Here is a 21,213-nt window from a genome sequence, read left to right as displayed (position 1 = left end):
AATTCCCAGTGGGCAGACATGTCACCCTAACTGTAAAAAGCATTACATAGTCAACGTGTCATGACTTAAACAGAATTCTCAGGTCGCTATGGAAAGGAACATTAACTAGAAGCACAGCTGCACAACACTGCAAGTCTTGGCACAGGCCATACGCTCCAAATTTTGTTGTTTTTCTGGATGATGAAATAAGAGACAAAGAAAATGCTGTCACACAGCAAATCATCAGAGGAGCCAATGTTAGCAATCTGTTACCGACCCTGGTTCCAAGATATGCCTACTTGTTCTGCCAACTATCCCTATGTACAGTCCAGAACTAATCCCAGTTTTGATTCACTAAACCAACAGATGAGTCATAAAATTCAAGTAAAAAACTAAAGCACAAATGCAAAGGGAAATGACGTACTTCTTCTAAGACTACACACACATGAAATGTGATCCTTCTGTGAGCTGCGGCTGAGTGGATGGAACTGGCGATGCCGAGGACTCAGGAGATGGGGACAGACTTTTCACTAAAACACACAAAGAAAATGGGAGAAGATAAAAATCTTTAAGACACATTTGGAGAAGTAAATCCTGATGCTGTAATCCCACAAAAATTAGAACATGTTTTGAGAAGGAAGTAATAGATACATTTGGTTCTATTGTGATTTTTTTTTCTTTTTAAATAATTAAAAACAAATTTTTATTAATTGAGATGGGGGTCTCACCATGTTGACCAGGCTGGTCTTGAACTCCTGGCATCATGCAATCCTCCCATCTTGGTCTCCCGAAGTGTTGGGATTATGTGCCCAGCCTGTTATTTTCTAATTTGCAATCTAATTATTCAGTATAAAATATTTCCTGACAACTATTTAAAAAAATTTTTTTTTTTTTGGCTGGGCATGGTGGCTCATGTCTGTAATCCCACCACTTTGGGAGGCCGAGGCAGGCGGATCATTTGAGGTCAGGAGTTCGAGACCAGCCAGGCCAACATGGTGAAACCCCGACTCTACTAAAAATACAAAAATTAGTCAGACATAGTAGCTCGTGCCTGTAGTCCTAGCTACTTAGGAGGCCGGGGTAGGAGAAATGCTTGAACCCAGGAGCCAGAGGCTGCAATGAGCTGAGATTGTACCACTGTACTCTAGCCTGGGCAAGAGAGCAAGACTTTGTCTCAAACAACAACAACAACAAAAAAAAACACAAAAAAAAACCAAAAAAATACTTTACAATTTTTTTTTTTGCTTTGAGGTTAATTTTCTGTTGGAACTTTTTTAGTTCTATGCAGCTAAATACTATGGATGATTTAAATGTTGTGGTTTTAATACTATCATAACACTTTGATGCAGACCTGCTGCATAATAACCAAAACTGGCCAGTGACAATTTTTTTTTTTTAACAAGTGAGACCTCCTGTGCACGCTACCTTTTTTATTTATTTAGAGACAGAGTTTCGCTCTTTGTTGCCCAGGCTGGAGTGCAGCGGCGTGATCTCGGCTCATCACAACCTCTGCCTCCCAAGTTCAAGCGATTCTCCTGCCTCTGCCTCCTGAGTAGCTGGGATTACAGGCATGGCCACCATGACTGGCTAATTTTGTATTTTTAGTAGAGACGGGGTTTCTCCATGTTGGTCAGGCTGGTCTCGAACTCCAAACCTCAGGTGATCCACCTGCCTCAGCCTCCCAAAGTGCTGGGATTATAGGCGTGAGCCACTGTGCCTGGCTATTTATTTATTTTTTGAGGCAGGGTCTTGCTCTGTTGCTCAGGCTGGAAAGCAGTAATGCAATCACACAGCTCACTGTAGCCTCAACCTCCTGGGCTCAGGTGATCCTCCTACCTCAGCCTCCTGAGAAGCTGGGTCTATAGTGCCATCCCATCTGGCTAATTTTTTAAAAGCATTATTTTTAGTAGAAACGTTGTCTTGTTACATTGCCTCGGCTGGTCTTGAACTCCTGAGCTCAAGCAATACTCCTGCCTTGGCTTCCGAAAGTGCTGAGATTATAGGCGTGAGCCACTGCACCCGGCTCATACTGCCTTGTAAGTGATAGAGGCAAAGGAAAAGGCAGTGCTTAGTATTTGTTACAAGGGAACATGACTGGTAATATAAATTTATAATTTATTTTAAATAAGTAAATTAAATGAAATTTATTTTATTTAAATTTATAACATATACATGTTATATTTATATAAGATACGGAAGATGTTCTGCCCAGAACCCCATGCTTTTCCTAAGAAGAATGGTCCTGAATACTTGAATTTCATTGTTTCTTACTCTTCTGCAAAAGGGCAGGAGTGGTGGCGGGGTTTTGTAGGAATGGTTTTTTACTTGTGGACTACAAGAAGCAAAGCTGGGCCGGGTGCAGTGGCTCATGCCTATAATCTCAGAACTTTGGGAGGCTGAGGCGGGCGGATCACGAGGTCAGGAGATTGAGACCAACCTGGCTAACACGGTGAAACCCTATCTCTACTAAAAAAAAAAAAATACAAAAAATTAGCCAGGTGTGGTGACGGACACCTACAGTCCCAGCTACTCAGGAGGCTGAGGCAGGAGAATGGCATGAACCCAGGAGGCGGAGCTTGCAGTGAAGGGAGATCGCGCCACTGCACTCCAGCCTGGGCAACCGAGCAAGACTCCATCTCAAAAATAAAATAAAATAAAATAAAATAAAATAAAAAAGAAGCAAAGCTGGCTGGGCATGGTGGCTCACGCCTGTAATCCTAGCACTTTGGGAAGCTGAGGCGGGTGGATCATCTGAGGTCAGGAGTTCAAGACCAGCCTGGCCAACATGGCGAGACCCCGCCTCTACAAAAATACAAAAATTAGCTGGGCGTGGTGGTGGGCACCTATAATCCCAGCTACTTGGGAGGCTGAGGCAGGAGAATCGCTTGAACCTGGGAGGTGGAGACTGCAGTGAGCTGAGATCACGCCACATCACTCCAGCCTGGGTGAAAGAGCAAAACTCTGCCTCAAAAAAAAAAAAAAAAAAAAAAAGAAGCAGCAAAGCGATAATATGCACTAATTCCCATCCCTGCTCCCAAAAAATCATAAAGAAAAAGAGTAACAGGGCCGGGCACAGTGGCTTATGCCTATAATCCCAGCACTTTGGGAGGTCAAGGCGGGCTGATCACTGGAGGTCAGGAGTTCCAGACCAGCCTGGCCAACATAGTAACCCCCGTCTGTACTACAAATACAAAAAATTAGCCGGGTGTGGTGGCACACACCTGTAATCCCAGCTACTAGGGAGGCAGAGGTTGCAGTGAGCCAAGACAGCACCACTGCACTCCAGTGCTGGCAACAGAGAGAGTACTCTGCCTCCAGGAAAAAAAAAAAAAAAAAAGAAAAGATTTGTGAAGAGTCCAAAAAATACGAGAGAATAGAGCACAGAACAACTTGTTTTTTTAAAATGCCATGGATAATAATTTTCTACAATTAAAGGAACAGCCAGGTATGGATTATAGCAATGCTGGAGTAAACAAACCCATTCTATTAGTTTAGATATTAAATCCTCCACAGTTCCCAATGTGGCAGGCTTGTGAATACTCTGAGAATCTAGCCCTGAGAACAGATAGATTTTCCAAGTACTGAAAGATTTTCTTTTCTTTTCTGAGAAGGAGTCTCGCTCTGTCACCCAGGCTGGAGTGCAGTGGTGCGATCTCGGCTCACTGCAACCTCCGCCTCTGGGGTTCAAGCAATTCTCTGCCTCAGCCTCCTGAGTAGCTGGGATTGGAGGTGGCTGCCACCATGCCTGGCTAATTTTTTGTATTTTTAGTAGAGACGGGGTTTCACCATCTTGGCCAGGCTGGTCTTGAACTCCTGACCTCGTGGTCCACCTGCCTCGGCCTCCCAAAATGCTGGATTACAGGTGTGAGCCACCATGCCCGGCCAAAAGATTTTATTAGAAAAAGTTTACTCTATGTGTTAAAATCGAAAGGAAAAAGCAAAACCAAAGCCAATGTGTTGATCCCTCTGCCAGGGTAGACTCTGGCAGGGGCTGCATCCTCCTGAAGGTACCCTTGGGGAGGCAAACGTTGACTCATCTGTAGTCAAGATACTTAAGCGATTCCCTTCTTAGAATCTCCCCATGGAAAATAAATTTAGAAGTTCAGAGGAAGCACCAGGTAGAAAATTATGAAGTGTATACTATCTACCTGCCATTGTTTGATTTCCTCTAGAAACCTCAGGAGTTGATTCGTAAGAAATAACAGTTTCTTCCTGTTCGTCAACACTGTTCTTTGTATTTTCTTCAGGATGCTCTTCTGGTTTATGATTTGTGATCTGTGTTTCATCTTGAGGGCTGATGAAAATAGATTGGTATTTAAAAATTTGTCACTATAGAATACAATTAATTTTTCTTCTTTTTTTTGTTATAAAAGATGCCGCCACCTATGTTTAACAACTAACATTTTCTTACAATTAATCTTTTCTTTCTTTTGAAAGTTTCAAACAAAAGAATTAGAGCAAATAATAAACCTGTATATTCATTTCAATAATTACTTGGTTTGCCAATCTTGCTTCATCTAAGCCCTAAAATCCTTGCTCCCTAAACCATTTAAAGCAGATTCTACATATGATATTTAATTTGTAAGTACTTCAGAACATATTTTTAATATGTTAATGCCATCAAATATCCAGTCAGTGCTTAAATTTTCCTGGTGCCTCATAATGTCATTTTAGAATTAGAATCAGGATCCAAACAAGGTCCATATATTGCCCGACAAATTCCTTAAAGTCTACTTTAATCCAAAACAAACTGCCCCAGATCCCTTTTATTCTTTGCCATTTATATGTAAAAGAACTTGGTCTATCTGTCCTATATAGTTTATCACATTCTGGATTCTGATGATTGTATCCCTCAAGATTTTCTATAAAGTTATAAGTTTTTTTTTTTTTGAGACGGAGTCTCACTCTGTCGCCCAGGCTGGAGTGCAGTGGCGCGATCTAGGCTCACTGCAAGCTCGCCTCCCAGGTTCACACCATTCTCCTGCCTCAGCCTCCCGAGTAGCAGGGACTACGGGCGCCCGCCACCACGTCCGGCTTTTTGTATTTTTAGTAGAGACGGGGTTTCACCGTGTTAGCCAGGATGGTCTCAATCTCCTGACCTCGTGATCTGCCCATCTCAGCCTCCCAAAGTGGGATTACAGGCGTGACCTACTGCGCCTGGCCAAAGTTATATGATTTTAAGGCTTATTCAAATTTAGGTTTTGGAGGGGCAAGTAGCACTTCATTAGGTGGGTGTCATGAACTATTGCATTAACAGATTGTTTCTTTTTGTGATGTTAAAAATGATCAGTATGGCTGAGCGCAGTGGCTCACGCCTGTAATCCCAGCACTTTGAGAGGCCAAGGCAGGATCATGAGGTCAGGATTTCAAGACCTGCCTAGCCAAGATGGTGAAACTCTGTTTCTACTAAAATACAAAAATTAGCCGGGCACAGTGGCAGGCGCCTATAAACCCAGCTACTTGGGAGGCTGAGGCAGGAGAACTGCTTGAATCGGGCGGGGGGCAGAGGTTGCAGTGAGCCAAGATCGCGCCACTGCACGCCAGCCTGGGCGACAGAGTGAGATCCCGTCTCAAAAAAAAAAACAAACATCAGTGAGTTCAGGGGTTATTGGGTTGACCCATTCATATAAAGATCCTTGTCAGATTTTCAGCTGATAGCTTTGGCAGCCACTGAGGAATATTGTTCAAATCCATTATGGCATTAGGGCTAGCAAAGCAATGACACATATATATATTTTTTTTGAGGCAGATTCTCACTCTGTCGCCCAGGCTGGAGTACAGTGGCGGGATCTCGGCTCACTGCGACCTCCGCCTCCCTGGCTCAAGCAATTCTTGTGCCTCAGTCTCACAAGCAGGTGGGATTACAGGAATGTGCCACTATGCCTGGATAATTTTTGTATTTTTAGTAGAGACAGTGTTTCACCACATTATTGGCCAGGCTAGTTTCAAACTCCTGACCTCAATTGATCTGCCCGCCTCAGCCTCCCAAAGTGCTGGGATTTCAGGCATGAGCCACTGCGCCCTGCCACAAAACAGTGATACTCTGACTCCCACTTGAAATTCTTCTAAAAATAAGTTTCCTCAAACTATTTGGTTACAATTTGGGAAAAAAACATGATAAATACTTGATCCTTTCCCTTAATGTACCAAGTTTTGGAATTAAAAGTTGATTCTCTAGCATCCTCTAAAATGGCCAACAAGTAATTTTTTTGTTGTTATATCATTATGAACTCATCAATTTTTAATATACTGTGTTTTTAATCTATGCTTCTTAATACAAAAATTCAGCGGAGATATTTTTCTTAGCAGACATTGCCAAATACTTTTCAAATTCAATCTTGCTATTCATTTAAGAAATCAAGGCATTCCTAATAACAGGAAACCATAGCATTTCTGTTTTCTAGTGCCAGTAATATGTTTAATGGAGGGAAAGATTGAAGATATACTCTTAAGGCCAGTTAAGGCTGGGTATGGTGGCTTATGTCTGTAATCCCAGCACTTTGGGAGGCTGAGGCGGGTGGATCACCTGAGGTCAGGAATTTGAGGCCAGCCTGGCCAACATGGCGAAACCCTGTCTCTACTAAAAATACAAAAATTAGCTGGGCATGGTGGCACGTGCTTGTAATCCCAGCTACTTGGGAGGCTGAGGCAGGAGAATTGCTTGAACCCAGGAGGTGGAGGTTGCAGTGTGCCTAGATTGCACTACTGCACTCCAGCCTGGGTGACAGAGTGAGACTCTGTCTCAAAAAAAAAAAAGAAGGCTAGTTAAGAAATATAGCTAAAAATGGCCAGGCACGATGGCTCACGCCTGTAATACCAGCACTTTGGGAGGCCAAGGCAGGCTGATCATGAGGTCAGGAGATCGAGACCATCCTGGCTAACACGGTGAAACCCCGTCTCTACTAAAAATTAAAAAAAAAAAAAAAAAAAAAAAAAAAAAATTAGCCGTGCGTGGTGGCACGCGCCTGTAGTCCGAGCTACTCAGGAGGCTGAGGCAGGAGAATTGCCTGAACCCAGGAGGCAGAGGTTCCCTCCGGGAACCGAATGCAGTGGACCAAGATTGCGCCATTGCACTCCAGCCAGGGTGACAGAGCGAGACTCTGTCTCAAAAACAAAAAAACAAAAAAAAACAAACAAAAAAAGAAATATAGCTAAAAGAAAAAAGAAAATCACTATAATTTCTGGAACTCTTATGAGACAGCTTAGAATTTTGACCAATGTCAATCATTACCTGGGAAGACTGATTTCAGGGCCCCCCCACAGATAGCAAAATCTGCAGATGCTCCAGTCCCTTATATCAAATGGCATAGTACAGTTGGCCCTCCAGATCCATGGGTTCGGAATCCATGGATATGGAGGGCCGACTATAAAGGCATGAATCCACGAATATGGAGGGCCGACTGCATAGGCAGTGATGAATTGCTTACTCTGCTACAGCTTATATGCCTTTTGACTTTTTTTTTTAAGGTATTTATCTCTCTTTTTAAAATTTTTTTGAGACAGGGTCTTGCTCTGTTGCCCAGGCTGGAGTGTAGTAACGTGATCATGGCTCACTGCAGCCTTGACCTCCCATGTTCAAGCAATCCTCCCACCTCAGTTTCCTGAGTAGCTGGAACTACAGGCATGCACCTGGAGTAAGGTATCATTTATTGAATACTTCCTAGGTGCTAAGCACAGTGTAAAGTGCTGTACATGTATTTTCTTTTTTTTTTCCTTTTCTTTTGAGATGGAGTCTCACTCTGACGCCCAGGCTGGAGTGTAGTGGTGTGATCTTGGCTCACTGCAACCTCTGCCTCCTGGGTTCAAGCATTTCTCCTGCCTCAGCCTCCCAAGTAGCTGGGACCACAGACATGCACCACCATGTCTGGCTAATTTTTGTACTTTTAGTAGAGACAGGGTTTTACCATGTTGGCCAGGCTGGTCTCAAACTCCTGACTTTTAGTGATCTGCCCCCGTTGGCCTCCCAAAGTGCTGGGATTACAGGCATAAGCCACTGCTCCTGGCCACATGTGTTTTCGTATTAATCTTTACAACACACCTGTCAGATAGATACTGTTATTATGCCTTCTTTTTTTTTTTTTTTTTGAGACAGAGTCTCACTCTGCTGCCCAGGCTGGAGTGTACTGGCACAATCATGGGTCACCACAGCCTCGAGCTTTTGGGCTCAAGTGATCTTCTCACCTCAGCCTCCGAGTACAGACTAGGACTACAGGCACATGCCACCATGCCTGGCTAATTTTTTTTTTCAGAGATGAGGTCTCATTATGTTGCCCAGGCTGGTCTTGAATTCCTGGGCTCAGGTGATCCTCCTGCCTTGGCCTTTCAAAGTGCTGGAATTATAGATGTGCACCAGTGCGTCCAGCCCTATTGCCATTTTTACAAGTGAGGAATGTGTAGTTTAAGAGGTTATATAACTTGCTCAAGATTCTATAGCTCCTAGGTAGCTAAGCTGGGGCTGAAATCCAGTACTTTTGACTCTGAAGTTCACCATTTTTAAGCAGTTACAGAGTTTTGTGAATGATTCCTTTGCTTTTCTTAAATATTACCTGTATGTAACATCCTCAGGCATTTTTTCTTTGTTTCTTTCTTTATCCATCATTTCCACAGAATTTACTCCATTTGGCTCAGGTTCAAAAAGCATTTCATATGAAATGTTTTCAGTTTTTTTTAACTGTAGAATAAAAAGAAAAATTTTCTTTTCAAAGAATTCTTATCACATTAGATTAGCATATCTAAAATAATTCCAAAATAAAGTATATTGAACAATCACGGTCGGGCGTGGTGGCTCACGCCTGTAATCCCAGCACTTTGGGAGGCCGAGAAGGGCGGATCACGAGGTCAGGAGATTGAGACCATCCTGGCTAACACGGTGAAACACTGTCTCTACTGAAAATACAAAAAAATTAGTGGGGTGTGGTGGCGGGCGCCTGTAGTCCCAGCTACTCGGGAGGCTGAGGCAGGAGAATGGCGTGAACCTGGTAGGTGGAGCATGCAGTGAGCGGAGATCGCGGACTGCATTCCAGCCTGGGTGACAGAGCGAGACTCCGTCTCAAAACAAACAAACAAACAAACAAATAAATAAACAATCACACTCTATCAAATATTTACTGATAATAAATTTAGGTTCAAGTATATCAATAATATTAACATTCTTTACTACTAGGATGCAAAAAGTTATTTGTCTAAAGAGATGATGCAGGCCGGGCACGGTGGCTCACACCTGTAATCCCAGCACTTTGGGAGGCCGAGGCGGGCAGATCACGAGGTCAGGAGTTCGAGACCAGCCTGGTCAACATGGTGAAACTCCGTCTCTACTAAAGACACAAAAAATTAGCTGGGCGTGGTGGCACATGCCTGTAATCCTAGCTACTTGGGAGGCTAAGGCAGGAGAATCGCTTGAACCTGGGAGGCAGAGGTTGCAGTGAGCCAAGATCGCGCCACTGTACTCCAGCCTGGGCAACAGGGTCAGATTCTGTCTCAAAAAAAAGAGATGGTGCATATTGCTAAGACCTAGCTGTTGGGATGTAAGATTCCTTAACTGGGATTAATGATAATTTAATCTAGCTGTGACTGATTATGCTTTAAATTTTCAGTTAATGCATCTTTTTTTTAATTTTTCTTTTTCTTTTTTCTTTTTTTTGAGACGGAATCTCACTCTGTCCTCCAGGCTGCAGGGTAGTGTGGCGCGATCTCAGTTCATTGGAACCTCTGACTCCCGGGTTCAAGCGATTCTCCTACTTCAGCCTCCCGAGTAGTGATTACAGGCGTGTGTCACTGTGCCTGGCTAACTCTTGTATTTTTCAGTAGAGATGGGGTTTCACTATGTTGGCGAGGCTGATCTCGAACTCCGGGCCTCAAGTGATCCACTCGCCTTGGCCTCCAAAGTGCTGGGATTACAGGCGTGAGCCACTGTGCCCGCCACGTTTTTTTTTGAAACAGGATCTCACTCTGTGGCCCATCTCTACTCACTGCAACTTGGGCTCAGGTGATCCTCCCACCTCAGCTTCCCCAGTAGCAGTTGGGACTACAGGTGCATGCCACCACACCTGGCTAATTTTTGTATTCAGTAGAGGCAGGGTTTCACCATGTTGCCCAGGCTGGTCTCAAACTCCTGGGCTCAAGTGATCCACCTGCCTCAGCTTCTCAAAGTGCTGGGATTACACACACGAGCCACCGTGTCCAGTCAATTAATGCATATCTTGATGTGGCTGAATACATCAATCAAACTAAAGAAAGCTTAATTTTTCTTTTTTTCTTTTTTTTTTTGAGATGGAGTCTCCCTCTGTCGCCCAGGCTGGAGTGTAGTGGCGCGATCTCGGCTCACTGCAAGCTCCGCCTCCCAGGTTCACGCCATTCTCCTGCCTCAGCCTCCCCAGTAGCCCGGCTAATTTTTTTTTGCATTTTTAGTAGAGACGGGGTTTCACTGTGTTAGCCAGGATGGTCTCGATCTCCTGACCTCGTGATTCGCCTGCCTCTGCCTCCCAAAGTGCTGGGATTACAGATGTGAGCCACCGCGCCCAGCCAGAAAGCTTATTTTTTCATTTAGCTCTATGGCCTCTGTGACTGAAAGAAACATACTTTATTTTCAACCTTACCACTTGATTTAATCTTCACAAATCTATTCCTTTGGAATACCTTTCATAAAATAATCTCGCTACCTCTTTGCTGAAGTCCACATTTTGGGGTTCGGTTTCTTTTAGTTGAACAATTTCTGTTGCAGGAGTTTCATGGTCTGGCTTTACATCATTTTCTCTAATGGCAGTGTCCAGTTCCTTAACATTATCATCCCTCCTTCGAGTCTGCTCAAAAGACATATAGCATTTTTATACTCATACTGTGCATGCATGTATATTTTATAAATAGTGCCTGTTAATTCTGAAAATAGAACAAAGCTGGATCTCCACTCATGAAGAAGTTTTCCTATGAAAACTAACAAAGAAAATTTATATGTATAGCACTATTCCACACATTTTTCTCAACTCTTTTAAAAAAAACCATTCATTTTATAATTTGCAGAATGTGCCACAATTCAAACTGTTGCTTTGTTTAGTCTCCATTAGCAATGCCTGCACTTGATTAGGTGGAAAGAGGGGATATTCATTAGGACAGGAAAGCATGTTCAGCTGATGCATTCAGTTTATGCCATTATAGACAAACTTTTAAGATACTATTGCTAGGTGACAAGTGTCTACAAACAGGGAAAGACCAGACAGAAGCTACTGAACAGGTTGGCTAGGCTGCTGTCTCTGAATTTATAAAGAGGGGCAAAAAACAAAAAGAAACAAAATGGCATCACTTTATAAGCCTGAAGTTGAGAGGTGATGGACAGCACACTTGGAACTTTATTTAGAAGCTCTCTCCTGCTACAATTTTGGTCATGTTAAATCAGGACACAGAGCAATACACATCTTATTGAGAGGGGAACTGGGGACTATCTTGGTAACCTGCATAGCATTTTACATTTGTTGAAAACCTTTTTATTTTCTTAGTGTCTCTAAGGAGTCTGGGCAGCTGTATCATCACTGTACAGTTGAAGACATTAAGTCCACAACTGGTCCACGGGCATCCAACATGTAGTTTAGCTCTGGTCTCTTGAACTCAGGGTTATTTACATTTTACTTAGCTGTCTTAGCTTATTATTAGGAGAATTAAATAATATAAAATAAGTATCCATACTGCAGACCTTTTAAGACCTATGAATCATGTAACTCTGATTCCAAAATTCAGTGACACTAGATTTACACAAAAGAATAATCAAATGCAATTCATATACCTGAGTAGTCCTAAATGGATTATCCCTTAAATTTGAAGGGCTTTGTAAGGGTGACTGGTCTGAAGCACCAATAACATTTAACCCTTTTTTCTTCTCCCTCAGGCACGCTTGTTGATGTCTTCTTATTCTTTCCATTTGCTCTTCCACAGTCATCCTTGGTCGAGTACTTTCAGCCAAACAGAGCTGTTCCACTGCACTTCTTGGTCTTTCCTTCAATGTAAAAATGAACATATCAATACATAAATGAAAACTTCTGAAAAGTATGATGGAATAAAAAATGTTGTAAAGTGCATTTATTTATTTTGTTTTCAAAATCACAAGAAGAGGTTTTGAATGTCATTTAGATATCACCAGAAAGGCACATGAAATTGCTATTTGATGTGCCTTTAACTAGTAATTGGTGATGTATGCTCAATAACAGAAAGAAAAAGAGACGATATTATAAGGGAGGAGAGAGAAAAGAGGAATAGAAAGTATTTTTTTGGCTTAAAAAAAATATACGGACCAGGAGTGGTGGCTCACACCTATAATCCCAGCACTTTGGGACCCTGAGGTGGGTGGATTACTTGAGCCCAGGAGTTTGAGACCACCCTGGACAACATGGTGAAAACCCGTCTCTACCAAAAATACAAAAATTAGCCAGGCAGGTGTGGTGGTATATGCCTATAGTCCCAGCTACTTGGGAGGCTGAGGTAGGACGGTTTGAGCCCAGGAGGTGGAGGTTGCAGTGAGCTGAGATCGTGCTACTGCACTCCAGCATGGGTGACAGAGCCAGACGCCATCTCAAACAAACAAACAAACAAACAAACCCCATAACTCAGTTCCAGTAAATCTGGGTAAAACAAAAAACACCATCACCACCACCAAAAAAGGGCAGGGCAGGCTGGGTGCAGTGGCTCACGCCTATAATCCCAGTACTTTGGGAGGCTGAGGCAGGTGGATCACTTGAGGTCAGGAGTTCAAGACCAGCCTGGCCAACATGGCGAAACCCTGTCTCTACAAAAGTACAAAAAAATTAGCCAGGCATGGTGGCTCATGCCAGTAGTCCCAGCTACTCGGGAGGCTGAGGTGGGAGAATTGCTTGAACCCAGGAGGCAGAGGTTGCAGTGAACTGAGATTGTGCCAACCTGGGCAATGAGTGAGAGTCTGTCTCAAAAAAAAAAAATAATAATAATAATAATATAAAGAACATGGCAGCTCTGGAGCAAGCCAGTCCCATGACCCTGAAATAGAAAATTGCATAAAACTTGACCCTGAAAGAGAAAACTGAATAAAACTCAAATGAGGAGAAAAGCAGGGGCACAGTGTCTAAATATTAGAGATTTCTTTTATTTTGATGAAAACGTAATGTTTTAAGTTATACATTTACCGTGAAAAGACTAATAAAACAAACACCTCTAGATATTTTCTTTCTCATCCGTAATAAAACTACGAAAACACTTATTTTCTATAAATCAGTCATATTTGAAAATGCTTAGGCCGGGCGCGGCGGCTCACACCTGTAATCCCAACACTTTGGGAGGCCGAGGCAGGCGGATCATGAAGTCAGGAGTTAGAGACCAGCCTGGCCAACATGGTGAAACCCTGTGTCTAGTAAAAATACAGAAATTAGCTGGGCATGATGGCGGGCACCTGCAGTCCCAGCTACTCGGGAGGCTGAGGCAGGAGAATCGTTTGAACCCGGGAGGCAGAGGTTGCAGTGAGCTGAGATCATGCCATTGCACCTGGGTGACAGGGAGAGACTCTGTCTCAAAAAAAAAAAAAAAAAAAAGAAAAACAACTTCCTCTTCTTCCACTCAGTCAATGTGAAGATGATGAGGATGAAGATCTTTATGATGAACTATTTCCACTTAATAAGTGGTAAAATATATTTTCCCTTATTATTTTAATTAATTTTATTTACTTATGTATTTATTTTTTGAGACAGGCTGTCACTCTGCTGCCCAGGCTGGGGTGCAGTGGAGCAATCATGGCTCACCTCGACCTCCCGGGCTCAAGTGATCCACCCTATCTCAGCCTCTTGAGTAGGTGAGACCATAGGCGCAGGCCACCACGCCTGGCTAATTTTTTTTGGTAATTTTTGTAAAGATGGGGTCTCCTTATGTTGCTCAGGCTAGTCTTGAATTCCTGAGCTCAAGCAATCCTCCAGACCTGGCCTCCCAAAGTGCTGGAATTATAGGTATGAGCTACTATGCCTGGCCTAAACCTGCTAGTATCTTTCTGCTTCATTTTATATTTGTGTGTGTGTTGTTTTTTTTTTGTTTTTTTTTTGAGACAGAGTCTCACTCTGTTGCCCAGGCTGGAGTGCAGTGGTACAATCTCGACTCACTGCGACCTCTGCCTCCTGGGTTCAAGTGATTCTTATGCCTCAGCCTCCCGAGTAGCTGAGACTACAGGTCCCTGCCACCATTCCCGGCTAATTTTTGGATTTTTAGTAGAGACAGCGTTTCACCATGTTGGCCAGGCTGGTCTCGAACTCCTGATTTCAAATGATCTGCCTGCCAGCCTCGGCCTCTCAAAGTGCTGGGATGACAGGTGTAAGCTACAGCACCTGGCCTCTGCTTGATTTTAACATGCACTTTTTGTAGTCCTTTTTCTGTAGACTTGTTATTTTAGCTTTACCATTTCCAATGAAATCTTCCAATCTGTAAAAAATGCCTAACTCTCTGAACAAACAATAGTATTACAGAATCATGACCATTAATGTTAATGCTGATATATTATCTTTATTCCATGATAATTATTTCTATAGATCTTTATACTTTCGTACTAATTGAAAACATTACATTTCCTATATATAAATGCAGCTGAGTTTTTTTTGGCATATACTTTGTAGTTGTACTTTAATATCTTTGAAGAATATCTAGCCTGGGCAACAGAGAGAGACCCCGTCACTACTAATAAAAAAGAAAAAAAAATTTAGCCGAGTATGGTGGTACATGCTTATTGTCCCAGCTAGCCAGGAGGCTGGGGTGAGAGGATCCCTTGAGTCCACGAGTTGGAGGCTGCAGTGAGCTATGATCATGCTACTGCACCTCAGCCCAGGCAACAGAGTGAAACACTATCCATTGAAAAAAAAAAAAAGACTAGCCATATATCTTATATGTAGTACCTTTCTTGTCTTATAGCTTAAAATTATCTCATATCAAATAGGTAGAGTATTGATAAAGATAAGAAGTAGAAACATTTTTGCAGCCCAAATTTCTAGAGAATACTTGAAGAAAGGGCGTTAAGTGTTCTCAGCATTTTCCAAAGAACAAAACTAGACTGGTTTGGAGTTTGAATTAAATGAATCTCAGATGAAAATGTAAAATATAGGATTTATTTTCTAGTTCCAACTCACATTTCTCAGAGTAACCAGAGGACTGGCAAACTCTAAAGCTATTAATACCATAGCTAAAAGGCCCTGCAACTTCATGATAGCTAGAAAATCCACTAACTTTTGGGAGGCCACAGGACACATCTATACCTCTCATTGAGAAAATTCTTAAGAGGCATCAAGGAGTGTAGCACAGTGATTAGAGAATAGATTCTATAAATTGTGGACTACGACTATGACCCCATGTCTAGGCTGATCAAAAGAAACTTAAATTAGGTGTTGACTAGGTCTGTCCTCTGACGTGCTAATTCTTTAAACAAAATTTTAAGGCCGGGCGCGGTGGCTCATGCCTGTAATCCCAGCACTTTGGGAGGCCGAGGTGGGCGGATCACAAGGTCAGGAGATTGAGACCATCCTGGCTAACATGGTGAAACCCTGTCTCTAATAAAAATACAAAAAAATTTAGCCAGGCGTGGTGGTGGGCGCCTGTAGTCCCAGCTACTTGGGAGGCTGAGGCAGGAGGATGGCGTGAACCTGGGAGGCAGAGTTTGCAGTGAGCTGAAATCACGCCATTGCACTCCAGCCCAGGCGAGAGAGCGAGACTCCATCTCAAAAAAAAAAAAAAACACAATTTTTTTTTAAAGAAAAACTAAGATTGGGCCGGGGGCGGTGGCTCACACTTGTAATCCCAGCACTTTGGGAGGCCGAGGCGGGCAGATCATGAGGTCAGGAGATCGAGACCATCCTGGCTAACACGGTGAAACCCCGTCTCTACTAAAAATACAAAAAAAATTAGCCGGGCGTGGTGGCGGGCGCCTGTAGTCCCAGCTACTCTGGAGGCTGAGGCAGGAGAATGGCATGAACTCGGGAGGCGGAGCTTGCAGTGAGCCGAGATCGCGCCACAGCACTCCAGCCTGGGCGACAGAGCGAGACTCCGTCTCAAAAAAAAAAAAAAAAAAAAAAAGAATAAAGAATAACTAAGATTACTAAGTTTTTCTTTGAGTATGCAAAAATAATGTTGATAAGACACTGAAAATGAAAATATGTAAGAAAGCAATAAATAGGTGTGAGAATCTTCCTAGAAGTTAATTTCCAGTTAAATACCGTTCTTAGATCCATCATCTTCTTAGTTTTCCTCAAGGTTACATAGGAAGCTATTGTCGAAGATTCGGGTGTTGGTGATTTTGCTCTTGGAGGGACTACTCCAACAGGAAAGTGGGAACCTAAAAATTAAAACAGCAGTTAAGTTTTACAAAACATCTTTTATACAGCATTGCTTTATTTTAGCTTACTTAATTTCTGACACTTTTTAAAATCAGAAAGCAAATTTATTTAAAGAGAGTCAGGCTGGCCTGGCGCGGTGGCTCATGCCTGTAATCCCAGCACTTTGGGAGGCCAAGGCAGGCGGATGACCTGAGGTCAGGAGTTCGAGACCAGCCTGACCAACATGGAGAAACCCCGTCTCCACTAAAAATACAAAATTAGCCGGGCGTGGTGGCACATGCCTGTAATCCCAACTACTCGGGAGGCTGAGGCAGGAGAATCACTTGAACCCAGCAGTCGGAGGTCGCAGTAAGCCAAGATCGCACCATTGCACCAGCCTGGGCAACAAAGAAGGAAACTCTGTCTAAAAATAAAAAAAAAGAGTCAGGCTGGGTGTGGTGACTCACGCCTGTAATCCCAGCACTTTGGGAGCCTGAGGGGGGCGAATCACCTGAAGTCAGGAGTTCAAGACCAGCTTAGCCAACATGGTGAAACCCTATGTCTACTATAAAAAATACAAAAATTAGCCAGGCATGGTGTCAGGTGCCTGTAATTCCAGCAACTCAGGAAGCTGAGGCAGGAGAATCGCTTGAACCCAGGAGGTGCAGGTTGCAGTGAGCTGAGATAGCGCCACTGCACTCCAGCCTGGGTGACAGAGAAGACTCTGTCTCAAAAATAAAAAAATAAATAAATAAATAAAAATAAAAGAGTCAAAGTCAGTCAATGATACCACCAGATAAATTTAGGGTTATATTTAAAAATAAAATTCTGTTCACGCCTGTAATCCTAGCATTTTGGGAGGCTGAGGCGGGATGATCACTTGAGCTCAGGATTTTTGGACCAGCCTGGGTAATATAGTGAGACCCTGTCTCCACAAAAATTGGAAAAAAAAAAAAAAAAAAAAAAATTAGCTGGGTGTGGTGGTGTACACTTATAGTCCCAGCTACTCAGGAGGCTGAGGTGAGAGGATCACTGCAGAGGTTGCAGTGAGTTGAGATCGCACCACTGCACTCCAGCCTGGGCAACAGAGCAAGTGAGAACTTGTCTCCTTAAAACAAAAAAAAAAGAAAAAAGAGAAGAAAAAATTGTACAGATTAACTGATGACATTTTTAAGAACATTAATGATAAAATGCCCTCTTTTGGCCTAGTGCTGTGGCTCATTGCCTATAATCCTAGCACTTTGGGAGGCTGAGATGGGAGGATCGCTTGAGGCCAGGAGTTTGAGACCAGCCTGCTCAACGCAGACCCATCTCTATTTTAAAAAAAAAAAAAGCCTTCTTTGTCATACTGATACATCTCTGTCATCATCGTTAACAAGTTAGTTCAACCTAAATGTTCTTAATTTCTGCTTGGCTTTAAAAAAAAAATCATACAATATTGCCTCAAAGTATCCACTAACAATGTTAACAATAGCTAACTATAGGTACTCATTTTCACTTTACCTTCTGTATTTTTCTTTTTTTTTTTTGAGATGGAGTCTTGCTCTGTCACCCAGGCTGAAGTGCAATGGCACGATCTCGGCTCACTGCAACCTCTGCCTCCTGGGCTCAAGCGATCCTCCCACCTCAGCCTCCTGAGTAGGTGGGACTACAGGCATGTGCTACCACGCCTGGCTAATTTATTTTTTTGTACAGACAGGATCTTGCCACGTTGCCCAGGCTGGTCTCGAACTCTTGGGCTCAGACCATCCTCCCGCCTCAGCTTCCCAAAGTGCTGGGATTACAAGCGCGTGCCACTAGGCCCAGCCAGTCTTTTTTTTTTTTTTGAGATGGAATTTCGCTCTTGTTGCCCAGGCTGGAGTACAATGGCGTGATCTCGGCTCACTGTAATCTCTGCTTCCTGCATTCAAGTGATTCTCCTGCCTCAGCCTCCTGAGTAACTGGGATTACAGGCAAACTATGCCACCACGCCTGGCTAATTTTGTATTTTTAGTAGAGACAGGGTTTCACCATGTTGGTCAGGCTGGTCTGGAACTCCTGACCTCAGGTGATCTGCCTGTTTCGGCCTCCCAAAGTGCTGAGATTACAGGTGTGAGCCACTGCGCCCTGCCTTGGCCAGTCTTTTTAAGTGAAGCATTCAGTCCAATTATATTTGTTGAAATTGCCAATGGATTTAGATTTATTTGTAACAATGTATTTTTTTGCTTTGCATTCTCTCCAGCTTCTTTTCTTTTTTGGATTATCTTTCTCTCCTTCCAGAGTCCTGCTGTGTTGTTCAGGCTGAAGTGTAAGTGGCACGATCACAGCTCTCTGCAGCCTCAACAATTTCTTTTATCTTATACCCTAGAATGCATACTTAAACTTATCAAAGTCTGAAGTTAGTCAAGATCATTACCATGATTCAGAACAAAACAAAGATGTTAAAGCGTATTAATATCAATAAACTTCCTCCTCATTTATATGCTATTTTTGTCAAATAGTTGATATGCTTAAAAAAAAGCTAAATACATTTTTTACTTTATAAAATAGAGATGAGGTCTGGTTATGTTGCCCAGGCTGGTCTTGAACTCCTGGACTCAAGCAATCCATCTGCTTCGGCCTCCCAAAGTGCTGAGATTACAGGAATGAGCCATCATTCCCAGCCCATTTAAAGTCTTTGTTGTGGCCAGGTGTGGTGGCTCATGCCTGTAATCCCAACACTCTGGGAGGCTGAGGCAGGCAGATTGCTTGAGCCTAGAAGTTTGAGACAAGCCTGGGCAACATGGTGAAACCCTGTCTCTACAATAAATACAAAAATTAGCCAGGTGTGGTGGCACACGTGTGTAGTCTCAGCTACTTGGCAGGCAGAGGAGGAAGGAGGCTACAGTGAGCCATGATCGCACCACTGTACTCCAGCCTGGGCCGACGGTGAGATCCTGTCTCAAAAAAAAAAAAAAAAAAAAAAAAAAGACTCTGAATAAGGAGACAGGATTAGGATGAGAAAGGAAAGGTGTATAAATATTAAATTTTCAAGATGCCAGTATTTTTAAATTTAAAAAATGACATTAGATAACCTAGAAAAATATTCCAACAATGAAAAAAGCTATGTGAACATTACTACCACCTAGGTGTTTTCTTGTTTGTTTGCTTTTGTTTTTTTTTTTGAGATGGAGTCACTGTCAAGGCTGAAGTGCAGTGGCACGATCTTGGCTCACTGTAACCTCCGCCTCCCAGTTCAAGTGATTCTCCTGCCTCTGCCTCTCGAGTAGCTGGAATTACAGGTGCCCGCCACCACACCTGGCTAATTTTTGTCTTTTTAGTAGAGATGGCGCTTCACCATGTCGGCCAGGCTGGTCTTGAACTCCTGACCTTGTGATCCGCCCGCCTATGCCTTCCAAAATGCTGGGATTATAGATAGGCGTGAGCCACCACGCCTGGCCTCACTTAGATGTTTTTCAAACTTTACTTAGTGATCCTTTAGCAGATTACAAAAATCAGTCCAGTGGGTTATGATAAGCACTTATTTTTCTAAAAAGTTTTACATTTTGTCACACTTACATTATCTCTGCATAAATACATACATATTCTTTCTGGCGAATCCTTTAAAAGTGGCAGATGCTTTTGTCCTAAGTGTTTCAGAATTCACATACTACATTCTACTACACAACCACAATATCACAATCACACTGTTAGCTAATATCTAGAACATGTTTAAATTTCCATTAATTGTGCTACTTTAGAGATTCTTCTTTTAAACCATGGTCCAATCAAGTTTCAAACAGTGCGATGTATCTATCTGTTATTTTTGTGTGTGTGACGGCGTCTCACTCTGTCACCCAGACTGGAGTGCAGTGGTACGATCTTGGCTCACTGCAACCTCCGACTCCTGGGTTCAAATGATTCTCCTGTCTCAGCCTCCTGAGTAGCTGGGACTACAGGTGTGTGCTACCACGCATGGCTAATTTTTTGTATTTTTAGTAGAGACAGGGTTTCACTACGTTAGCCAGGATGGTCTCCATCTCCTGACCTTGCGATCTGCCCGCCTCCACCTCCCAAAGTGCTGGGATTACAGGCGTGAGCCACCGTGCCCAGCCAAACTTTTGTATTTTTAGTAGAGATGGGGTTTCACCATGTTGGCCAGGCTGGTAGAGTTTCCATTTCTTGGGAGAGTTTTTTTTTTTTTTTTTTTTTTCTGTTTCTGGTTGTTGTTGTTGTTGCTGTTGTTGTTGATCTCCTGACCTCAGGTGATCCGCCCGCCTCGGCCTCCTGAAGTGCTGGGATTACAGGCGTTAGCCACCACCCCTGGCCTATCTGTCTTTTTAATCTAGGATAGTTCTCTCTCTACTCTTTTCTTTACGCAATTGCCTTCTAGAAAAATGACCAGCATTAAGAAAAAACTCAGAGTATACATTACAGAAATATTATTTTAGAATTTACTTTGTTGATATTGTGTGAAAATTTGTTTCAGCCATTAATACCTTATGCATAATTTTAAACACACACACAGAAAAGACCCTGTCCAGGTGTGGTGGCACATGCTTGTAATCCCAACACCTTGGGAGGCTGAGGTGGAAGGAATGCTTGATCCCCAGAGTTCAAGACCAGCTTGGGCAACATGGCAACACCTTGTCTCTACAAATACTTAAAAAATTAGTTGGGTACGGTGGTGTGTGCCTGTAGTCCCAGCTACTTGGAAGGCTGAAGTGGGAGGATCACCGAGTCTGGGAGGTCGAGGCTACAGTGAGCCATGTTTGCTCCAGTACAGCAGCTCAGGTGACAGAGAGAGACATCACAAACAACAACAACAACAACCACCACCACCACCACCACCACCACCACCACCACCACCACCAGAAACAGAAAAAAAAAAAAAAGAAAACTCTCCCAGGAAATGGGAAACTTTAAAGTTTGACATAAACTTATTTCTTAGTAAAACCTAATCTGATGTGATGTCTTTTAT

At 42.9% G+C, this 21,213-nt stretch overlaps 1 protein-coding gene across 27 annotated transcripts in view; it reads right to left on the bottom strand.

The window, feature by feature from the left end:
- Positions 1–21,213, bottom strand: part of PLEKHA5 (pleckstrin homology domain containing A5) — a 245,546-nt gene that overhangs the window by 6,195 nt on the left and 218,138 nt on the right. For 23 of the 27 annotated variants that reach the window (XM_063593020.1, XM_063593022.1, XM_034935438.3 and 20 more), the window contains 6 exons: positions 16,176–16,294; positions 11,753–11,962; positions 10,638–10,778; positions 8,526–8,650; positions 4,128–4,273; positions 399–509 (listed from right to left, as the gene is read on the bottom strand). In XM_063593020.1, coding sequence (XP_063449090.1) covers positions 415–509; positions 4,128–4,273; positions 8,526–8,650; positions 10,638–10,778; positions 11,753–11,962; positions 16,176–16,294 — 836 coding nt within the window. In that variant the 3' untranslated portion in view covers positions 399–414. Of the gene's footprint in view, positions 1–398; positions 510–4,127; positions 4,274–8,525; positions 8,651–10,637; positions 10,779–11,752; positions 11,963–16,175; positions 16,295–21,213 lie in introns of those variants that run through there. The other 4 variants (XM_034935439.3, XM_055095450.2, XM_055095451.2 and 1 more) reach the window with 1 other exon arrangement.

This window comes from Pan paniscus, chromosome 10, assembly GCF_029289425.2.
Source record: "Pan paniscus chromosome 10, NHGRI_mPanPan1-v2.0_pri, whole genome shotgun sequence".
Taxonomy (NCBI): Eukaryota; Metazoa; Chordata; class Mammalia; order Primates; family Hominidae; genus Pan; species Pan paniscus.
This window is presented reverse-complemented; position numbering and strand designations above follow the sequence as displayed.